At 41.8% G+C, this 23811-nt stretch overlaps 1 protein-coding gene across 3 annotated transcripts in view; it reads left to right on the top strand.

Moving 5' to 3' along the window:
- Positions 1–1753: 1753 nt before the first annotated feature.
- syt3 (synaptotagmin III) overlaps positions 1754–23811 on the top strand; it is a 57772-nt gene continuing 35714 nt past the window's right edge. The window contains exons 1-3 of one of the 3 annotated variants that reach the window (XM_020051296.2): positions 1754–1894; positions 14791–15066; positions 15166–15582. In XM_020051296.2, coding sequence (XP_019906855.1) covers positions 15435–15582 — 148 coding nt within the window. In that variant the 5' untranslated portion in view covers positions 1754–1894; positions 14791–15066; positions 15166–15434. Of the gene's footprint in view, positions 2085–14790; positions 15067–15165; positions 15583–23811 lie in introns of all 3 variants that reach the window. The other 2 variants (XM_010874124.3, XM_010874125.3) reach the window with 2 other exon arrangements.

The raw sequence follows: 23811 nt of genomic DNA, 5'->3' as shown, positions 1-23811 counted from the left end.
TGCATTGAACCAACTGCCATGTGATTGGTTGATTAGATAATTGCATTAAGGAGAAATTGAACAGGTGTTCCTAATAATCCTTTAGGTGTGTGTATAATTGCAAGCTTCACATTGTGCTCCATTTGCCTCTGACATAAAAGGACAAATGAAGGAAAGTGGGGGGTCTCATCGTTGTGTTTTGATAGTTTTGTATATCCGTTGATCGTTATCCATTATACATCACTGGCACAACAAGCTGCGTTATACATTCATTCAAATGTAATTTTCTTTCTTCATGTATGCAACATTGTGTAACATTATCAAAACTGATCTCTAAAAAATATGGCAAGTTATTGTGTCTACTTTTACATTTAAAAATGATCTTTGTTAATACACATGAAATTACCAAACATCTTAATCAAAACATTGCATTTTTAATTATATGTAGTTTTATATGTAGTCCTGTGTAATCATTAATCCTTTTTTGTAGTGCACTGTATACTGCTTTAATACTGTTCACCTGTTACTCAATATAATGTTGTACTGTATATTGCTATTACTCAGTTGGATGCTGTACTTTAATATTGTTCACTTGTTACTCAATATAATATTGTACTGTATTTTGCTATTACTCAGTAGGATGCTGTACAGCATATTACTTAGCTTTTTCAATCCATTGTTCTGGATCCAACAGTCAACTCAATTCCTACTCAAATTCAATCAGTCACATTTATTTTATGAAGTCCTTTTTACATCAGCAGTTGTCAATAGTGCCTTTACAGACACCCAGCCTGAAACCCCAAAGAGCAAGCATTACTGTACCATCCTCTGTGTGTTCGGGTGCTCACAGATTCCTCCAGTTAAAGCACAGGCCCTAGATGGGTATGCTATTCTGATAATTTTACCTTATGCTTGAAATGCTGAGCAGTGCTATTTACACAGTGGGCAAGGTCAGCATAGAGGATATCTGTCCTGCTATGGACAAACATTCAACTAACAGTTTTAAAATGTTGTAGATAGTGTACATTTCCGACCAAAGAACAAGACATTTTACTACTTCAAAGACATTTGGAACTGGAACAGGAACAAAACAGAACGTTTAATCCTAAAGGAAGTGTAGCCCTAATTAGCACGGTAGGTAATACCCCTATATAAACCATAACTAGAATACCATTACTAACTTGGAATATGAGAGGAAAGGCTTATATAACTTTAGACGCTAGCCTGCAACGCCTAGACACAGCTTCAATTAGCTCTCTCAAGTAGCTTACGGTCTCATAGGTTGTCTCCGGCGTAGCTGTGCAACCCTAGAAATTTAGACTCTTATGGTGGCAACATTCCGCAGACTTCGCCAAAATCTTTGGAGGATTATGGATTATTTTCTATTCTAGATGGATTTCAGAAGAAAAAAGTATTTGGGGAAAGTTATACGCTTTTCAACCATATACAGTGGAATGCCTGAGGCTACATCGTGTCTCACCGTTGGAAAGGTAGACACACAAAAGGGAAATAATCACGACACCATGATTTCATCCTAACGAGGTGCTGCGCGTTATCACTGGGGGCACTCGTCCGGTCTCCATGGCACATAAGCCGTGTCCCTTTGGCGGTGGGCCGAGAAAACAGTGGTCCCCATCGCACCATCCGTTTCCTCGCCTCTAGCAACACCCTCTTCTCACACCATCTACCTTCCCCTCCCCGCGCTCTGCTCTACTCTCCCCTCTCTACCCCACATACAGCCTACATCAGTATGTATTTAGCACTGGTAGCGCTACATAGTCAGCAAGCAGAGACGTAGCCCGCTTAGTATTCTGAGCACAGGGAAAAGAGAGGGAGGGGAGAGTGACATAGAAAAAACGAGGGTAAGAAGACTGAGAAATACATTCCAAGAAAAGAGGGAGAGGGGAGCGGAGAGGTATATTTTCCATTTCTCCCTCTCAGTCTACCCCAACGCCTCATTCTTCATTCCCAGGTGCAGTATTTGAGCTCGTTTTCCTTTCTTATAGCGAGAGGGCGGAATGTTCAAGACGCGTCGCATCTGAAAAATAGGCTAGTGTTAGGATGAAAGAGGCTTGTAGGAGAGTAGTCTCGGATGCAACATAAAGGTATGACATTTAATTCTTATACTAATACAAGATTATTGTGTGCCGTTAACTAGGTTACAACTCACCATAATATCCAGTGTGTTCTTGTGTCACGTATGTAGCTGTGCCACCTAACTGTCCGTCCGGTTCAGAGATAGCTTACATTTTGTACATATTTTCTGTAGTGTTTTGCAAATGCAAAATTCTATTCTAGGTATTGACCATAGGGTCGAGCGTTCATACCATAGGGTCGAGCCTGTAGCCCATAGCGTAGAGCATATGGGAACCAAGACTGTAGGCTACGCTCTGGGTTAGCTCTGTGCAGTGTGCATAGGATGTATATAGGTTTATATGTCTGTCGGGATGAAGCGCCATTGCTCTCTGATGAATCTAACTTTTAAATGCATTGCAATGGGCTGTAGGCAAGAAACACACCGACGCACACACAGACACACACACACACACACACATTTATATATATACACACACACACACATACACACACACACACACAGTCTAAGGCAGTGGAAACAGAAGCTGAAACATCCTATTTCTCCTCCACCCACACCCCCTTCACCCCACCACTCCTTGCCTCACTCCTCTCCCCTCACTCCTTTCTCCTTACTCCTCCCCTCACTCCTCTCCCCTCACTCCTCTCCCCTCACTCCTCTCCCCTCACTCCTCCCCTCACTCCTCCCCTCACTCCTCTCTCCTCACTCCTCTACCCCATCAAAGGCACAGGCTATGGCTTTATGAGACAGACTGTCTGTGATTATGCAAAAATGAATACGCTCATATGTTACCAAAGTTACAAGAGTAGTTAGGTAGGCTGACTGACTTTGATGTAAATGGAAGTGAAATATGAAGGGAGGACTATCCACACTGTCCGTCTGTGGTGACAGTGAGCTGTTCTGCTCGCCCTTTATGGATGTGCTGCTTCTTCTACCGCCCCTCCTCAGGAAGAGAGGGGCACCAGTATCCCAGGGTTCCTCACTGGCGCCTCGCTCTGTGTTTCCTGTGTGATGCTATAGATAATTTAGACACTCGCAGGAGCAGGCCTGGAGCAGCAGGCAGCTCAGGCAGCACAGCAGGCTTCAGCGCATGTTATGTTTCTGTGTGTCTGCGTGCGTGTGTGTGTGTGTGCGTACATATCTGTGTTTTTATGTCATGATGTTTGAACATAAATAGTCTATTAAAACTCCACTAAAACCTTGCCATGGGCTAATATAGGCCAGCCTAGAGTGAACTAAAGGCTGAGTATCAGGCAGAGGCTATTACCTTTAGTCAATAGGCATTAATATGAGGTATTCAATCTTGGCCTAGTAGATTTTCCCCATCTCACTCACAGCCAAACACAAGAGGCAATCTTCTTTGTAGCGGTAAAGGTATTTGATAGTATCTATTTACCCATGTGCATCCGTTACACACAGTGGGATGAGCATAGAACAGAGATCATATGGTTCAGAGAGACATAGTGCTGTGATGCACTGGCCACCACAGGAAAGAGGTAAAGCAGAGGTCTGTCCCAGTGCTGGCCAGCAGAGGTCATGACCTCTGTGTGAGTCATTGGTGGCCCTGTGCTCGGTGACTGCATGTCTGAAAGGATGAGTAAGGAGCTCTGAAGTGATAGTGCACTTATGATACAAGTCCACAGAATGCATCCAAACAGAGCACAAAATAGAGGAGGAGAAGTGTTGGCGTGAAGGGAGGACAGGACAGAATGGGAGAGGAGTGGACAGAGGAGGAGGAGAGGAGAGGAGGGGAATGAGGAGAGGAGGTTAGAGGAGGGTAGGATACTAAAGAGCACAATAGATAAAAAGGCTATGCTTCTTGAAGTTAGATAGTGAAATAGATAACATGATTTGTTCTAAGATTCGGTGTGAAATCTAACCCTTCGCATACAGCAGACTATTCTATTGCTTTTTAAGATACTTAATGGTAACATCTCAAAAGTCAATCTTTCCTCAGGTTAAAACCAAGTTGAGATGACTCCTCAGATAAAAGTAAACAAAAAGAGGTGAAGATCGGGTTCAAAACTCCCAGCTACTTCAAGGAAATGTGTCTGAAACATCCAATTACCTTTACCTAATGGATTAACTCCTGTAGTCTTCTTGCAGAATTTACAGTGTTTACCCACCTAAAAACAAACCTTTATTGCTAATTTACATGTTGTTTCCCACATAAATAGATGGTCATTTTTTAGACAAGGAGTTACTTTGTTAGATTTGCAAAGGAATTCTGTTAAAAGTTAACAGCTAAACCTGTAGAGGGAAACAGAAGAGATTCAGTGATTTAAAAGTCAGTCAGGCATATGAGTTGATGAAATCTTTTAAACCCATCCAAATGTTTGACTGGATTCTGAAATGAATCCTAAGTTCTTAGATCTTTCATCAAATTCACTGCTTCTGTGGCGGTGAAAGGAATATTTAAGTCCTGCAAGAAAAGTTGGTGTCTAAAATGATGTGATGTTGTATATTACCAAAGAGATGCTGACGTTACCATAATCTCAGTATAATAGTCTCTATACAGTTGACAATGTGGCATAACGCTAGGTTGGACATAATGCTAAGCTGTGAACTTGACGGTATTCTGTTGAGACATACTTTGTCAGGCTCAGGTGAGAAAATCCAGTGAAAAACCGTATATATATGAAATCCTCTTGTATTTTCCAGTGTGAGTGACGTTTGTGCTTTTTGGTTTGCCTGTGTGCGCAGGCAATTCATAGGTCCTACATTCAGTCCTCTGCTCTTAGGCTTTTCGGTTTTCCCAGTCAAACTTGCACACCCTCCGAGATTCATTACACTCTGGGTAAAGAGCATCTTATTGCACAGGTCCAGATTAAGCCATCATATAAAATTCAAACCTGATGACTAAAGAACAGGTACATAAGCCCTCATAAAAAAACAAGCCCCACTCATTATAATAGTCTAGAAAAAGCCTTCATAACATACACAATCTTGAGCCATTATATCACAGGTGCAGAATAAATCTGCATTATAAGTACAAACCGCACCTATTATAGCATGATTCCAGAATAAACACTCATTATAAATACAAGCATCATCTGTTATAGCATGGGTCCAGAACAAACCCTCATAATAAATACATGCCTCATCTGTTATAACATGATTCCAGAATAAACCCTCATAATAAATACAAGCCTCATCTGTTATAGCATGGGTCCAGAATAAACCCTCATAATAAATACAAGCCTCATCTTTTATGGGCCCAGAACAAGTGCAGAATTCAGCTACAAAACCAGGGTGAGAAAGGAGAGGGACGATCGGGTGGACTGTGGGCAGTGACAGCAGAAGTCATCAGAAAGAAACTAGATCTGCAAAACAACCAGGTGTATTTCAGACGGACAACAATGTGCGGTCAGGTGTCCTGAGGTGTGATCCAAGGGCACAGGTCTTCATAAGATCTAAAAGTACTCCAAAGATGTTAGAGGGAGCATATACAGTCATGTGAAAACCCCCAAGAAAGTTGTCTTTAAAAACCGAAATTATTGGATATTTACTTTTCACACCAACACTATTGACAGATAATGGCAGCTTAATTTAAAAAATGACACTCAAAGATGGTACTTTGGATGAACAGAAATGCAATTTCATAGTTCGGAAAAAATGAGTACACACCTAGATTCAATCCCTGGTGTTGCCCTCAAATTCTTCTTTTTGAGCCATTCTTTGACTTTGCTTGTGTGTTTTGATCTTTGTCCTGTTTCAAGTACCATGTTCGGTTGAGCTTTTTGACAGTTGGCCTCACATTTTCCTCAAGAACTCTAGTACAATACATAGAATATATAGAATTCAAAACTGACTCAGTAATGGTAAGTTGGCCACGCACTGAGGAAGCAAAGCAGCACAAACCCACAATGCTAGCACATCCAGTAGATTATGGTTGGTATGAGGTCTGAAGGCAGTTTTTAGTTTTCACCTGTCCAGAGCATATTGTTCCAGTAGTTTTGGTCTGTACCCAATAATCGTTCTTCTGAGGGCTTTTTTTTTTTATCTTGGCATGATTTTTTACAACGCATCCATATGGTTAAGACCAAACCAGACCAAGTTTCTAATTTGAATGGAATACTTGGCCTTCCCAAGTTACTGTATTGATTTTCTAATCATTTCGACCTGTTTTAGGGCAACTGATTCTAATTTTAGCTGTTTCAAGTCATTGTAAAGATAGGGATGTACTAACCTTTTCCACATAAGCAAATTGCATTTCAGTTTATTTTAAATGCTTAAATGGTTTCAAAGTAAACATTTTCATGTGACATGTTTAATTGGTTTACATTCAAACAGTGGATGTGGTTGGCAACATTCACAGTTTGGAGTCTTCTAGGCGTATGCCTCTACCAGCTTTGCATACCTGCATTTGGGCATTTTCTCTCATTCTTTCTTGTAGTTTTTCTCAAGCTCTGTCAGATTGGATGGGGAGCCTCTGTGAACTGTGATGTTTAGGTCTCCCTACAGATGTTCAATTCGGTTCAAGTTTGGGCTTCGGCGGAGCCACTTAAAGAAATTCACAGACTTGTCCTAAAGCACTCCAGAATTGTATTGGCTGTGTGCTTTGGTTGGTTGTTGTGCTAAAAGATAAATCTCTGCCCCAGTTTGAGGAACTGTGACCTCTGAATGATGTTTTTTTCAAGGACCTCTCTGTATTTAGCTCCACTTATCCATCCCTCAATCTTGACCAATCACCCAGTCCCTGCCACTGAGAAGCATCCCCAAAGAATGATTATCTCACCACCATGCTTCATGTTAGGGATGGTATTTGCCAAGTGATAAGTTGTACCTGGCTTTTGTCAAATGTATCACTTCAGGTCTATTAGGTGATTTTGGTCTCATCAGAAAAGTGAATCTTTTTCCTCATGCTCTCTGAGTCCTTCAGAAAGCATGTCATATGCCTTTTACTCTTTTTTGCTTCCATCTAGCCACTCTACCATAAAGGCCTGATTGATGGAACTCTGCAGAGATGGTTGTCCTTCTTTGACCAGGCACGTCTTGCTCATTTACTTAATTTGACTCAGTGGCCAGCTCTAGGAAGAGTCTGTGTTCCTGGAAAAAAAAATATTATTTCCTTACCTGGACCTCTGCCTTGACAGAATTTAATCTCGGAGGTCTATCGGAGAGTTATTTGGAAGTATTGGACCTTATTAGAAGTATGATACCTTATACAGACAGCGGTACTCCAAAATGTTCTAGAGACATTTTTGTTTTTTAATTTTCAATATATTATGAAGATTATTTTGCTTTGTCCTTATCGGGTATTTTGTCTAGACTGATGGCAAAAATTATCAGTTAGCACAGAATGAGGAAGAAGTTAATTAATACTTTCTGAAGCTACTGTAATTCATAAGGAACCTAGTCCCCGATCACACAAACAAATGTGAAAAAGAAAATAATAATAATTAAAACACTACCGTTCAAGTTGTCAATTTGTTGAGGTAATCTGAAGAGATTTCACCCCATGCTTCCTGAAGCACCACACACAAGTTGGATTGGGTTGATGGGCACTTCTTACGTACCATACGGTCAAGCTGCTCCCACAACAGTTAAATAGGGTTGAGATCCGGTGACTGTGCTGGCCACTCCATTATTGACAGAATACCAGTGGATGTGTTCTTTTGCCCATCTCAATCTTTTCTTTTTATTGGCCCGGCTTTTTCTTTGCAATTCTGCCTAGAAGGCCAGCATCTTCACTGTTGATGTTGAGACTGGTGTTTTGCGGGTACTATTTAATGAAGCTACCAGTTGAGAACCTGTGAGGCTTCTGTTTCTAGACACTCTAATGTACTTGTCCTCATTCTCAATTGTGCACTGGGGCCTCCCACTCCTCTTTCTATTCTGGTCAGAGCCAGTATATGCTCCTCTGTGAAAGGCACATTTCACAGTCTTGTACGAGATCTTCAGTCTTTTGGCAATTTCTTGTATGAAATAGCCTTCATTTCACAGAACAAGAATAAACTGATGAATTTCATAAGAAAGTCCTTTGTTTCTGGACATTTGGAGCCTGTTATCGAACCCCAATTGCTGATGCTCCAGATACTCAACTCAAATCTAAAGAAGGCCATTTTATTGCTTCTATAATTAGCACAACAGTTTTCAGCGGCACTAACATAATTGCAAAAGGGTTTTGTAACGATCAATTAGCCTTTTAAAATGATAAACATACACAACGTGCCATTCGAACACAGGACAGAGAGTTGCTGATAATGGACCTCGGTATGGCTATGTCGATACTCCATTAGAAATCATTTCCAGCTACAATAGTAATTTACAACATTAACAATGTCTACACTTTTTGATCTAATTAATGTTATTTTAATGGACAAAAAAGTTGCTTTTCTTTCGAAAACAAGGACATTTCTAAGTGACCCCAAACGTTTAAACAATAGTGCATATAATGAGGACTGAGACAGCAAAGACTGATGCTACTCCCCCGCACATAAAATAATAAATTCCTTATCCATTACAGCACAGGTCCAGAATGTGTCCTCAACAAAACACAAGCCTCTTCCATTGGAGGTTAAAAAACATACCACCTGGCCTAAGACCAGTGCTTTGGGGCACTTTCTATCTACATAAATCTGTACATTAAAAGGGATTTAGTTGATTGGACAGTGACATTAGTAACCATCCTGACATAACATTGGCCAGTAGCCTGTGTTGTCCAACTCTGATGTTAGTAGAGGCCTGGCTGCTCACTGCTGCCTTGGACAGTGACCTTACTTTGATGTTTTGACATTGGACCATGATCTTTCTAAAGTGAGTTCAAGAGCATTCACTAACCTTTCTGGGAAACGTATAGCTCAGCAGAAATCGTTCTGCAACATGCCAACATCTGAGCAAACTGAACGCATCCAGGTGAACGCAAACTGAACGCATACCATAGTCTGTTCTTCAGCATCAAGTGAAGCTAAATTCACATGAAAATTCACTCGGGGGAATCCCAAGAAAGCCAGGATGAGGGCAAATATATTCCATTTGTTGATCGATGAAAGGTGAAGTTTGTCTGGCCATGCCCTCCACGCTCGCAGATAACTCCACATGCAGCGAGATTAAATGGATGTAAATTCATCAAGCTTGACTTGACCACAATCTCTCAGGAGCACTGCCGTTGCCATGGCAAATTTTGAGTGAGAATAACAACCTGAGGGATTGTGTCAGGTCAGTTCCATTTCTTAGATCAGGTGTTCACATGGATTGGCATAGGACGGTCATCACCCAGTAGTACGGCAATGATAAACTCAAAATATTTAAATAGTAAACTGATCACCAATCATGCTGAAAAAAAGGGTATGCTCCATATACTTTCATGCAAAATTAAAATGGCGGTTTAATCAGTCTCTGGCCTTGATGGTAGTTTAATCCAATGGTGGTTTATTCAGTCACTAGCCTTGATGGTAGTTTAATCAGATGGTAGTTTAATCAGATGGTGGTTTAATCAGTCTCTAGCCTTTATGGTAGTTGAATCAGATGGTGGTTTAATCAGTCTCTAGCCTTTATGGTAGTTTAATCAGATGGTGTTTTAATCAGTCTCTAGCCTTCATGGTATTTTAATCAGATGGTGGTTTAATCAGTCTCTAGCCTTTATGGTAGTTTAATCAGATGGTGGTTTAATCAGTCTCTAGCCTTCATGGTATTTTAATCAGATGGTGGTTTAATCAGTCTCTAGCCTTGATGGTAGTTGAATCAGATGGTAGTTGAATCAGATGGTAGTTTAATCAGATGGTGGTTTAATCAGTCTCTAGCCTTGATGGTAGTTGAATCAGATGGTAGTTTAATCAGATGGTGGTTTAATCAGTCTCTAGCCTTTATGGTAGTTGAATCAGATGGTGGTTTAATCAGTCTCTAGCCTTTATGGTAGTTTAATCAGATGGTGTTTTAATCAGTCTCTAGCCTTCATGGTATTTTAATCAGATGGTGGTTTAATCAGTCTCTAGCCTTTATGGTAGTTTAATCAGATGGTGGTTTAATCAGTCTCTAGCCTTCATGGTATTTTAATCAGATGGTGGTTTAATCAGTCTCTAGCCTTGATGGTAGTTGAATCAGATGGTAGTTGAATCAGATGGTAGTTTAATCAGATGGTGGTTTAATCAGTCTCTAGCCTTGATGGTAGTTGAATCAGATGGTAGTTGAATCAGATGGTAGTTTAATCAGATGGTGGTTTAATCAGTCTCTAGCCTTAATGGTAGTTGAATCAGATGGTGGTTTAATCAGTCTCTAGCCTTTATGGTAATTTAATCAGATAGTGGTTTAATCAGTCTCTAGCCTTCATGGTATTTTAATCAGATTTTGGTTTAATCAGTCTCTAGCCTTGATGGTAGTTTAATCAGATAGGGGTTTAATCAGTCTCTAGCCTTGATGGTAGTTGAATCAGATGGTAGTTGAATCAGATGGTAGTTTAATCAGATGGTGGTTTAATCAGATGGTAGTTTAATCAGATGGTGGTTTGATTCCTTTGATTCCTGTCTCTAGCCTTGATGGTAGTTGAATCAGATGGTAGTTTAATCAGATGGTGGTTTAATCAGTCTCTAGTCTTGATGATAGTTTAATCCAATGGTGGTTTAATCAGTCTCTAGCCTTGACTGGGTCCTGTGTAGCTAACTTGGTAAGAGCATTCGGCTTGCAACACCAAGGCTGTGTGTTTGATTCCTGTCAGAGCCAGTATGAGAAAATATGAAAATGTATACAATCACTACTGTAAATTGCTCTGGATAAGAGCATATTTTAAAAATATAGTGTATATAACTGTATATATAATATAAAATAAGCTCCATGTATGGACGTTGGCCAATTTTCCTGACTGACTTCCTGTTTGAAGGGTTGATTAAAGCTTGGTGAAGATGCAAAATGAAGGCTTGTCTGGATCTTCAACTCTCCCAAGCCTGTTGGGAGTTGCTATGACGACACAGTGGCGCTAAGTACAATTGGATGTTACAGTCTGTAAAGTGAGTGAAGAAGACAGTTGTAATTCTGCCCATTAGGGTTTTTGGACAGTAAAACAACGTAGCAAGTGTTCAAAGAAATGTCTGAAAATAGATCCCCATACACTAGTCTTGAGGGGAAGAAAATAACTGAGAGATTCTCTTCTGCACTGTTCAACTAATACAGAAATTGTGGAAGAGGCGTTCCAATTGAGTAAATTATGTCATTTTGTTAATGTCCCTGAGCAGAAGTCACGTCACAGTCTTTCTCTTTCCAATTCCCACGAACATTTGCTTGCGACCCAGCAACATGTGTTTGGACAATGCAGTCATCGTTTTGTGATTTAACAGTGATCTTACACTGCTCACCCATTCGCTTCCATTTGGTTGGACAGTGACCTTCCTGGTTGCTTTGTCTTTTTATGGGAGTGGACAGGGCATGCCTTTTGTTTGCCATTCTCTGTGGTCTGATTAGACGAAGACCCTCCCTGCTGTGCACTTGCTGTAGTGCGATGGGACAGTGACCTTACTGGTTGACTGGTCTCTGTTGTGGTGTATTGGTTGCCGTAGCTCATTGATTTAAACAGGGCAGCAGTCAATGGAATATCTGTGGGAGGTTTGTGTTCCTTTGTGGCTGTGTATGTCTCAGTAGTGTTTTGTGGAGGGAGATATTAGTCTGCACGTTTCTTTAGGCATCAGTAAATAATGAGACTTAGTAAATATTTAGCTTCTGGTAAATTGCACAGCCAGGCCTTGATTACTGTTGTTGCTATGTCACCACTGCCTCCTGCTCTTTTTGACTTACGGCTTCCCTTCTCTCTCCTCTATCTTTTCTTTCCATCTCTCCTTCATTCTAATGTCCATATCTCTCTTGTTTTCTTACCCTTTTTCTTCTCTACCTCCTTGTTCTCCCCCCTCTCACACTGTCTTTTACTCCCTCCCCCAGACAGACTGACTTTCACTCCCTCCCCCAGACAGACTGTCTTTCAATACCTCCCCCAGACAGAGTGTCTCTCTATACCTTCCCCAGACAGACTGTCTTTCTATACCTCCCCCAGACAGACTGTCTCTCTATCCCTCCCCCAGACAGACTGTCTCTCTATACTTCCCCCAGACAGACTGTCTCTCGATCCCTCCCCCAGACATACTGTCTTTCTATCCCTCCCCCAGACACACTGTCTTTCTATCCCTCCCCCAGACACACTGTCTTTTCGATCCCTCCGCCAGACAGACTGTCTTTCTATCCCTCCCCCAGATAGACTGTCTTTCTATCCCTCCCCCAGACAGACTGTCTTTCTATCCCTCCCCCAGACACACTGTCTTTCGATCCCTCCGCCAGACAGACTGTCTTTCTATCCCTCCCCCAAATAGACTGTCTTTCTATCCCTCCCCCAGATAGACTGTCTTTCTATCCCTCCCCCAGACAGACAGTCTTTCTATCCCTCCCCCAGACACACTGTCTTTCGATCCCTCCGCCAGACAGACTGTCTTTCTATCCCTCCCCCAAATAGACTGTCTTTCTATCCCTCCCCTAGACAGACTTTTTTCCCCTCCTCCCCACCCCACCCAGCCATGCTGTCTTTCTCACTCATGGCAACATACTGCCCCCCTCAACTGCCCCCCCCCCACCCCCCTTGGTGTTCTTACTGGGATTTGAGAGGACCAGCTTGGTGCCAGACAGCCATTTCCATTTCTCAGATGGAAATATGCATGGTTTTAAAGTCACATTGAGACAGATTTACTATGTCAGTCTGGAGTGAGGGGAGTGTGTGTACAGACTTACTTTTTCCCCCTTTACAATAGAGTTAGCTGAAATTGACAGATAAATGGAACTTTGTCTGAATTTCCTTTCTTTTTCCAGATTAATTGACTGGCTTAATATGCTGATGAGGAGTGTGTGTGTCTGTGTGTGCGTGTGAGACTAGGGAGGTTTAAGATCCCCAGTGTGTCCCGTCCTGAGCCGTTTCTTGAGTGAATTACAGTATGTCTCTCCTTAAAGCTGGGATTGATTGATTGGTGGATGGATGGACAACCAGGGAGATGGATGGACATACTGAGGTAGCACTGCTAGGGAAGGTGCCAGTCACCATACAAAGACTAATGCTGACATTTCACAGAACCACATAGTACATCAAATGATCAATAGAGAGTCCTTCGGCTAAACAGGTTTCTCTTTTGACAAATGAGTCTACCTTATTGGACATTCTGGCAGCTGGCCCCTCACTTACTTGTGGGATGTTGTTATTGTGATTTCTGATGATACTGTATTTCGTTGAAGTTTCAGAATGATTACCATTCAGTTAGTCATGCATTAATGTATGTGTTGGTAGACATACAGTCACCTTCAAAAATATTGGCACCCTTGATAAAAATGCTGTATAAAAATGTACAACATAAATAGTAATCAGCATTTCTGTAAGTGCCCAACATGTGGAATATAATGTACTTTATTAATGATAACACATTTCTCACATGATAAATGTATTCACCAAAGCATTTTATGTAAAATGACTGGCACCCTTGTTTTCAGTACTTGAGTCTCCTCCCCTGAGTGTCAGGTAACAGCACTAAGCCTTCTCCTAGAATGTCCTAGGAGATTGGAGAACACACTGGAAGGGTTCTTACACCGTTCTACCACAGAGAATCTTTCCAGATCACTAAGACACTTTAGACAGCGCTTCTTTTGCATTTCAAACCACTAAGTCAGGAGACTCAGGTGGCTCTGGCAAAATGTTGTTATGTGGACAAGTTTTAGCCTTCTGGCTACCAGGTTTTCAGCAAAATACACTGGTCAAAAAAATTAAGAGAACGCTTAAATCACACATGTGATTTTAGTGTGTTTCCAAAAGCCCCATTCTGCCCATCACTACGTAGACCCGTTGCTCGGTGGCAGCGCGACGGCCACAATTAACAAGGACGGGGGGGAACAGAGGGACTTAAATACATGAACCAAAGACAGTCCGGGTACGTTCAAAAGGTGTGCTGTTGGGGAACGATGGTAACCAGAAGGCTGGTAACCAGAAGGCTGGTAACCAGAAGGCTGGTAACCAGAAGGCTGGTAACCAGAAGGCTGGCGCCCGGTGCAGAGCAGGTGGAGCGAAGGTGGAGCTGCACTCCGGGTCATCATGAGAGTCTGCTTGACTGAAAATGAGGACTACAGTATACACAGATACAAAACCAGATACAAACGTTATTTACGATTTACACGCTTTCAGGTGTTTTTTGGCAGGCAAATCAACAAGCTTGTCTTAGTAGTCATTGAAGGTGGCACAACCAGTTGAAGTAATTATATTTTTCACGGGTATTGGATGTTGCATAATATTGTTTGTTAATTAAATGAAACAAGTGTAGATTCTCTGTTGTATAATTTGTTAATTCAGATTCCCTTTATACAAAATTCGTTTTTGGTTTAAGTTTTATCAACAGCAGTGTGATAGATATGCAAAAAGCTTGAATTTCAGAAAGGGGGCAAATACTTTTTCAGAACACTGAATCCCTGTGGACCCAAAGACCTGGAGAAGGAGAGCACCATAGACAAATAGAGTTGGGGCAATAGCTTCTGGAGACAGAATGAGTTTAAAACACAGTGGGACTGTAAAAGACTTCTGGAGAGAAGGAAAACAAGGACACTGTCTATCGGCATGAACACTTAAAATGCTAATAGTACTTGATTTTTGCATTTCATACTACTAAGCGGAATAAACACAAAGCATATTCTACGTAATACCCTTGAGCAACCATTGTAATACCGTCCCTTTTATGTGTATTTTGTGACATATTCTCATTGTCTTTCAGGTGATGTTGGAGGCATATATAAGACATTCCATAAATCTAGGAAGAAATCCAGGAAAACTACTGCATTCCATTGAATCCGCTTGGAACTACACAACTCAAAGCTGAACTTTGCTCAAGACTTTTTGTCGTGAAAGGACGGTTTCCTTCAAATCTCGGATGACATTAATAAAAAAACAGCAGCAAGCAAAAAGTTATGAATTTGTTGGAAGGATAACGAAGTATTGTTAGGCTGTAGCTTGGTGAAAATGACTGTAACTCCTAGGCTTTACAAACAAGGTATGTAGCAATGTACATTACTCACAATGAAAACCCTAAATATTCAGACATTATATATCACATTCTCTTTTCTTAATTTTTCCCTCTCTTTCACTTCAGATTAAAACAAAGGGGCAGTTGTGGATCATACATTAATGGGCTTGTCATTCAGGGAGGGTCAGTGCTAGACCCTATTCAAGTTGACAGTGCCCTACAACCCTTTCAATCATTGGTCCAATCTCCACCGGCCACTCCCTTCTCTTCAGACCCTCTAAGGAAGGTGGCTGGACCGAACCTCTTCTTACTCAGGGGCCGTCCGATTGGTGAGGGCGGCGAGGGCTGCGCTGTGATAGGTTGACTGCGGGTGGGAGTGCGATGCGGATTGGAGGATGTCGGGGGACTGGGATGAAGACCACCTGTGTAAGAAGGCGCTCACCCTGGTGGAGGAGTTGTGCTTCCACTCTGCAGCTAGGGTCAGCCATGAAGACAGCTGCCGAGACTTTATCTACATGATGAGGGGACAGCAGCATGAAACAGGTAACCACAGAACAGCAACCGTTAGCCAAAGACACAAGTAACATGCAGGAACCATTAGGTAACAAACTAGGAACATACAGGAATCATTATGTAACAACACAGTAACATACAGAAATCATTATGTAACGACACAGTAACATACAGAAATCATTAGGTAATGACACAGTAACATACAGGAATCATTACATGCGTATGTAACAATTGTAAAAATCCCAGTACGATGGCAATTCTAAATGTACAAAGAGGAATATATAATGTGCAAGATGCATGTGCAATTGAAATGCAGGGATGGCAGTGGTGAGGTTCCTGAGGTAGACATGTACCTGTAACAAATGAAAACTTCCATTTATCAGACTTTGCAAGGCAGTGTCAGAGTAGTACAAAGGGAGTAGTGCAACAAGGTCCCTGAGAGGCGGGGGGGGGGGGGGTGTGGTAAGTGATGGGTCACAGAATTCAGCAGGGTTACAGTAGATGGGAAGAAGCTGTTCCTGAGCCTGCTGGTGCGGAAACGCTGTGAGTGGCTAGGCCACTCCAGGACTTTGAGAAGCTTCTTACGGAGCCACTCCTTAGTTGCCCTGGCTGTGTGTTTCGGGTCGTTGTCATGCTGGAAGACCCAGCCACGACCCATCTTCAATGCTCTTACTGAGTGAAGGAGGTTGTTGGACAAGATCTTGCGATACATGGCCCCATCCATCCTCCCCTCAATACGGTGCAGTTGTCCTGTCCCCTTTGCAGAAAAGCATCCCCAAAGAATGATGTTTCCACCTCCATGCTTCACGGTTGAGATGGTGTTCTTGAGATACTCATCCTTATTCTTCCTCCAAATACAGCGAGTGGAGTTTAGACCAAAAAGCTCAATTTTTGTCTCATCAGACCACATGACCTTCTCCCATTCCTCCTCTGGATCATCAGACGGGCCTGGACATGCGCTGGCTTGAGCAGGGGGACCTTGCGTGCACTGCAGGATTTTAATCCATGACGGCGTAGAGTGTTACTAATGGTTCTTTGAGACTGTGGTCCCAGCTCTCTTCAGTTCATTGAACAGGTCCTGCCGTGTAGTTCTGGGCTGATCCCTCACCTTCCTCATGATCTTTGAAGGCCCCATGAGGTGAGATCTTGCATGGAGCCCCAGACCGAGGGAGATTGACTGTCATCTTGAACTTCTTCCATTTTCTAATAATTGCGCCAACAGTTGTTGCCTTCTCACCAAGCTGCTTGCCTATTGTCCTGTAGCCCATCCCAGCCTTTTGCAGGTCTACAATTGTATCCCTGATGTCCTTACACAGTTCTCTGGTCTTGGCCATTGTGGAGAGGTTGGAGTTTGTTTGATTGAGTGTGTGGACAGGTGTCTTTTATACAGGTAACGAGTTCAAACAGGTGCAGTTAATACAGGTAATGAGTGGAGAACAGGAGGGCTTCTTAAAGAAAAACTAACAGGTCTGTGAGAGACGGAATTCTTACTGGTTGGTACTTATGTCATGCAATAAAATGCAAATTCATTATTTTTTTGTTTGGATTTTTGTTTTAGATTCTGTCTCTCACAGTTGAAGTGTACCTATGATAAAAATGTACAGATCTCTACATGCTTTGTAAGTAGGAAAACCTGTAAAATCAGCAGTGTATCAAATACTTGTTCTCCCCACTGTAGCTGTCTATAAAGCTATATAGCAACATTAGGGGTGACCTCATTTAGTCCACCAGTCTGTTGTTTGGTAAGGAAGCTCTTGGTTGGTCTTATGTAGTTAGACTAGAGAGATCATACCTATAAACCTGTCACGCATGGACTTGTCTGAGACGGATAGGCTCTTGGTTAACTGATATTTGTATAGTGAAGCAGTCAAACTTATTTATTTTCCTCCAAAAAACCTTTGTGATTCCCCCCTGTATCAGTAGATTTATTTATTGTCTATCACCCCAGGCCAGTGGGTCTCAAAATGGAGGGTTGCATACAGTTTTTGGCAGTCATTCATGAGTACCACACTGAATTAAGCTTTTTATATAATGTAATACATAATTTAATAGGCTACCTCTAGATTTAATAGCTTACCTATAAACATATATATTGTCTGTATGCTTGTTCATAATCAAAGATGCGCGTCTTTACTTTTTATCTTCATTGGCATTGCAAACACATAGGCATATTAGTAACCTGAACGCTCATTCATTTTCCTCATATTGGCTTAGCAAAAACAGATTAGACTTACGTTCATTTGATATAATATACAGTTTAGCAACCTATTAATGACTTATCTTTTCCAGAACAGTAATAGGCTATGGATCCTTTTCATACTCGCTGTGTCTATGGAAAAAACACATTGTCTTCAATATTAGGCTATGGGTTGTTAGATTTCTGGGGCCTGCCAGAGTGTAGAAATGCTTCCATCCCATCCTAAAGCTACTGCTGCTTACAGATCAAGGCTGTAAGATTCTTCTGTTTCTGGACTCCAGAGAAGTGATAAGATGTCCCTGAATAATATTGGCTGCATAACGTGACTGAGTTTCAGTTGAAAATGCAGGTCTTAAAAATATTTCAGAGTTTATGGCAGCCTAATCACACGCTACATTTGAGCGATTGTGTTTGTTTGTGTGTATGTGTGTGTGTTTACGTGTGTGTTTGTGACATGAATGGTAACTTGAGAAGCGAACCCGCAGAGTCTGTGAAAGGGTCTTGATATCTTGTTTTATATTTTGTTGGAATGCATGGTTTATTGATAGAGACAGCAGGAAAGATAGAGGAGAGATTCTTTACTGAAAACCCTGTGGGCTGGATTCAAACTCACACTGCTGCAAAACATGTGCACTGGATGCAGCATCCTGGGCCATGGGACCACCCTAGACCATGGGACCACCCTAGACCATGGGACCACCCTCGACCATGGGACTACCCTAGACCATGGGATCACCCTATTCTACAGGATCACCCTAGACCATGGGACCACCCTAGGGACCACTCTAGGCCATGGGACCATCCTAGACCACGGGACCACCCTAGGCCATGGGACCACTCTAGGCCATGGGACCACCCTAGGGACCACCCTAGACCATGGGACGACTCTAGGCCATAGGACCACCCTAGATCATGGGACCACCCTAGGGACCACTCTAGGCCATGGGACCACCCTAGACCATGGGACCACCCTAGGAACCACCATAGACCATGGGACCACTCTAGGCCATGGGACCACCCTAGGGACCACCCTAGGTCCACGGGATCAATGCACTTTGAAACATACATATATTTGAATATATCCAAATAATATATTAAAATACATGTTTTTTTTTTTATTATTATTGGTCAAAGAAGGTTGTATCTTGGATGGTTAAGGTGTTTTTAATCCTGGAGAGGCCTGATATGATAATAGCGTTTTCATCTGTAAAAGCAAGCGATGGAACTAAGAATGCATCTAAACAGTCAGTAGGCATTCGTACATGATGGAAAACAAAGGAGTTTAAAACTCTGTCAGGAAGATAAGTAACGGTATAGAGGTTGGAGTTTTTTTCTTGAATAGCTGCAGCCTTCTCATTCACCCTGTGTTGAACCGTATTACAGGTTCCTGATTCCTTTCTCTTTCCTGGCCAAAACCAATTCCCCCTCACCCATAGAGCCTGAACTGGATGTATCACATGGTTTAGCAAGACACATCCGAAGCGAGTGTACCAAATATCAATAAACAATCAAGAGGTACATATGAATATGTGCTCATTTTTACACCACTGTGGGGTTGAAATGAATGTTGAAGTGTTCTTGCATTAGATACGATACTAATGTAAATACGATTGCATTGAGCGCCGTTTTACCATGGATGCGGCATATTACATTTTGTGGAGATTTATCATTCGATGTCAGACAAATAGCTTTTTAAGTGTTTCACAAAATTCAGAATGCCAGAATAATCAATCATGGCGGCTTGGCCCTAATGATTCCTTGTGAGGAGAGGTACCAGTGACCTGAATTTCATGACCTTGCAAGGGTGGAATGCTTGTTATAGCATCACCATCTGGGAAATCAATGGATTTCCATGAATGCTGACTCCATGCCTCGCTGTTTATTTCCCTTTATTTTACCAGGCATGTCATTTAAGAACATTCTTATTTACAATGTGTCTGGAAGGCCGTCTGCGGGGTAGAAATGAAGAGTATGTGTAAGACAAGGCAGACACAACAGACAGAACACACTTGGCAACACGCAGATTCCACCGTGGAAAGACAGTGAAACAAAGCTTTTACAAACATGAGAGACTCCGCATCTACATGACGACATCTCAAAATAGCACCAGCATTAATAAGGGCAATTACACAAGGCAAAAGTAGGAAGATCTCACAAATAGAAGGGACATCACATGGCAACCATGCAAAAGCTTTACCGACCACAATACAAGCAACAGTTAAGCTATTCGCTCACGTAGCAGCTTCAACTGTCAGTGAAAATGTCCAAGACAAAGGCAAAAAGTTGTGACAGAGACAAAGCGTTCCAGCTTAAGGGACTTTCTGAGATCGTTCCAGTTGCTCCCTGCAGCTAACTGAAAAGGATGTTTGTTATTGGGGAATTTGTACAGAATGTGACTGGCAGAATGGGTGCTTTTTGTGGAGGATGGGGATTGTTGTTAGTGTCTCAGACAGCAGGGAGTAAGGCCTAAGAGGGTTTAGTTGATGATCGCCAACCAGTGATTTTGCATCTTGTATATAAGATGTCGTAAAGAAATGTAGAGTACATTGATAGGTTTTTTTTAAGAAGAAATGGTGGCAAATCTTATGGCCAAATGGTATAGTACATAATAGCTGCTCAGGTGTACATTTGAATCATCAGTTTGGCAGTTTGGAATCATTAGGTAACAACACATTATTATAAAGGAATCATTGGGTAACAACACATTATTATAAAGGAATCATTAGGTAACAACACATTATTATAAAAGAATCATTAGGAAACAACAAATTATTATAAAGGAATCATTAGGAAACAACACATCATTATAAAGGAATCTTTAGGTAACAAAACGTGAATGTAAAAGATTTAGTAAGTAAGGACACAGTAACATTCTGTAGTTACTAGGTAGTGGTAACATGTTGAAAGTATTATGTAACAACACAGTAATATGCAGGAATAATTAGGCAACTACAAAGTAATGTTCAGGAATCATTAGGAAAGGATACAGTAACATATAGGAATCATTTGGAAAGGATACAGTAACATACAGGAATCATTAGGAAAGGACACAGTAACATAAAGGAATCATTAGGATGTGATACTGTAACATAGAGTACAGGCCAAAAGTTTGGACACACCTTCTCATTCAATGCGTTTCCTTTATTTTCATGACTATTTACATTGTAGATTCTCACTGAAGGCATCAAAACTATGAATGAACACGTATGGAAAGTGTGAAATTACTGAAGGTTTCTTCAAAGTAGCCACCCTTTGCTCTGATTACTGCTTTGCACACTATTGTCATTCTCTTGATGGGCTTCAAGAGGTAGTCACCTGAAATGGTTTTCCAACAGTCTTGAAGGAGTTCCCAGAGATGCTTAGCACTTGTTGGCCCTTTTGCCTTCACTCTGCGGTCCAGCTCACCCCAAACCATCTCGATTGGGTTCAGGTCTGGTGACTGTGGAGGCCAGGTCATCTGGCGCAGCACTCCATCACTCTCCTTCTTGGTCAAATAGCCCTTACATAGCCTGGAGGTGTGTTTGGGGTCATTGTCCTGTTGAAAAATAAATGATGGTCCAACTAAACGCAAACCGGATGGGATGGCATGTCGCTACAGGATTCTGTGGTAGCCATGCTTGTTCAGTATGCCTTCAATTTTGAATAAATCCCCAACAGTGTCAATCAAATGTATTTATAAAGCCTTTTTTACAACAGCAGTTGTCACAAAGTGCTTTACAGAGACACACGGCATTAAACCCCAAGGAGCAAACAACAGTAGTGTTGAATTTCAGTGGCTAGAAAAAACTCCCAAAGAAGGCAGAATTTTAGGAAGGCTCAGAGGGGTGACCAGTCCTCTTCTGGCTGTGCCGGGTGAGATATTAAGAGTCCAATTGGAATAATCAATACATTTCTCTGGGCTAAATCCAGAGGCTATTTGATTTTAGAATAGGTCAGAAGTATGACCAGGTGGAAAAGGACAGGGACAGCAACAGGCCCCCCAGAACAGGTAATCCGCAGGTGTGGACCAGGACCTCATCTCCTCCTAAAATTTTAAACCGGAGGAGACTGAGAAAAGTTTGAAGTGCATTCCTCATATCCCCCAGCACAATAATATAGCAGCGTAACACCTTGGAACTGAAACGGGGGGGGGGGGGGTCCGGCGACACTTTGGCCCTACCCGGGGGAGGCACCCGGACAGGGCCCAACAGGCAGGAAATCAATCCACCCACATTGCCAGGCATCAACCAAAGGGACACCCACCAACCGCAACCCCCCTGAATGAGGGCCGAGTATTGCCAGCAGCGTACAGCCCAATTGCACAAGTGCGCAACAGAGAGACAACAACAAGCCAGTGACTCTTCCCCCGAAAGGAATTGGAGGGAGGGCATCCAAGTGGCAACGAGAGCCCACCTGGCAAGACAGCAAGGGTGGACAGTATCAAGCCTTCTGGTCACCTTCACGCCCCCGGGCCAGGCTACACCTAATTATAAACCGTGCTGTAGAGATGAGTTTTTAATAGACACTTGAAAGTTTGCACTGAGTTTGCATTTCTAACCTTAATTAGCAGATCATTCCACAGTAGTGGAGCTCTATGAGAAAAGGCCCTGCTGCCATCTGTTTGTTTAGAAATTCTAGGTACAATTAAAAGGCCTGCATCTTGCAATCGTAGGTTACGTGTAATGTATGTATGGCTGGATCATTTCAGCAAGGTAAGTAGGAGCAAGTCCATGTATTGATTTATAGGTTAAGAGTAAAACCTTAAAATCAGCCCTAACCCTAACAGGCAGCCAGTGTAAGGACGCCAGGACAGGAGTAATGTGTTCAAATTTATTTGTTCTAGTTAGGATTCTAGCAGCCGTGTGCAGCACTAATTGAAGTGTATTTATTACTTTTTCTGGATAACCAGAGAGAAGAGCATTGCAGTAATCTAGTCTAGAAGTAACGAAAGCATGGATTAATTTTCTTGCATCAGTTTTTGATAGAAAGTTTCAAATTTTTGCAATGTTTCGAGGATGATAATAAGCAACTCTTGAGACATATTTTATATGTTCTTCAAAGGAGGTAAGGGTCAAGGGTAACGCCAAGGTTTTTTACAGTTTTTTGGGATACGACCATGCAGCCATCGAGGTTCACAGTGAGATCTGCTAGCAACACTCTTTGTTTTTTGGGTCCTAAAACAAGCATTTCTGTTTTCCTTGAGTTTAAGAGCAAGAGATTCTCTGTCACCACTTCCTAATATCTGAAATGCATGCTTCCAAAGTAGCTAATTTAGGGGCTTCTCCATGCTTCATTGAAATATATAACTGTGCGTCATCAGCATAACAATGAAAGTTTACATTGTGATTTCGGATTACTTCGGATCACCCAGAGGGAACATATATAGTGAGATCAATAATTGGCCCATAACCAAGCCTTGAGGAACACCAAAGCATACCTTTGACTTGTCAGAGGATATGCCATCCACACTTACAAACATATCTTTCAGATAAATAAGATTCAAGTGTCCCCATTGACACCTGGTCAGGCAGGTTCAGGACATTTTTAGGACAACTGAGATTTTGAGCACCATAACTATTTAAGGAGGAGTCAGTTATTTGTTTCCTAATGGTGATGATCTTTTCATCAAAGTTGCTCATGTATTCATTACAACTAAAGTGAAGACCCACTGCACTTGCTAAGCTTTTCTTTTTTGTTAACTTTGCAACTGTATCAAAGAGAAATTTTGGATTGTTTTTGTTCACCTCAATCAGGTTGGAGAAATAAGCTAATCGAGCAGACGTGAGTGATTTTCGGTATTGTAGTGTACTGTCTATCCAGGCTAGTCTAAATACTTCCAACTTGGTGGAGCGCCACTTTCGCTCCAATTTTCTGGAGGCTTGCTTAAGTGCTCTAGTATTGTCTGTGTACCAGGGAGCAAGTTTCTTCTTGCATATTTCTTTTGTTTTTAGTGGTGCAACTGTGTCTAATGTATTTCCCAATATTGAGTTTAGATCCTCGATTTGATCGTTTACAGATATATTTACTCTGTCCTTAATAAGCGAACTTGTAAGAATATCAAGGAATTTATTTGTAGTCCGAGA

Source organism: Esox lucius, chromosome 11, assembly GCF_011004845.1.
Source record: "Esox lucius isolate fEsoLuc1 chromosome 11, fEsoLuc1.pri, whole genome shotgun sequence".
Classification (NCBI taxonomy): Eukaryota; Metazoa; Chordata; class Actinopteri; order Esociformes; family Esocidae; genus Esox; species Esox lucius.
Note: the sequence above shows the minus strand (reverse complement) of the source record. Positions and strands in the feature narration are given on the sequence as shown.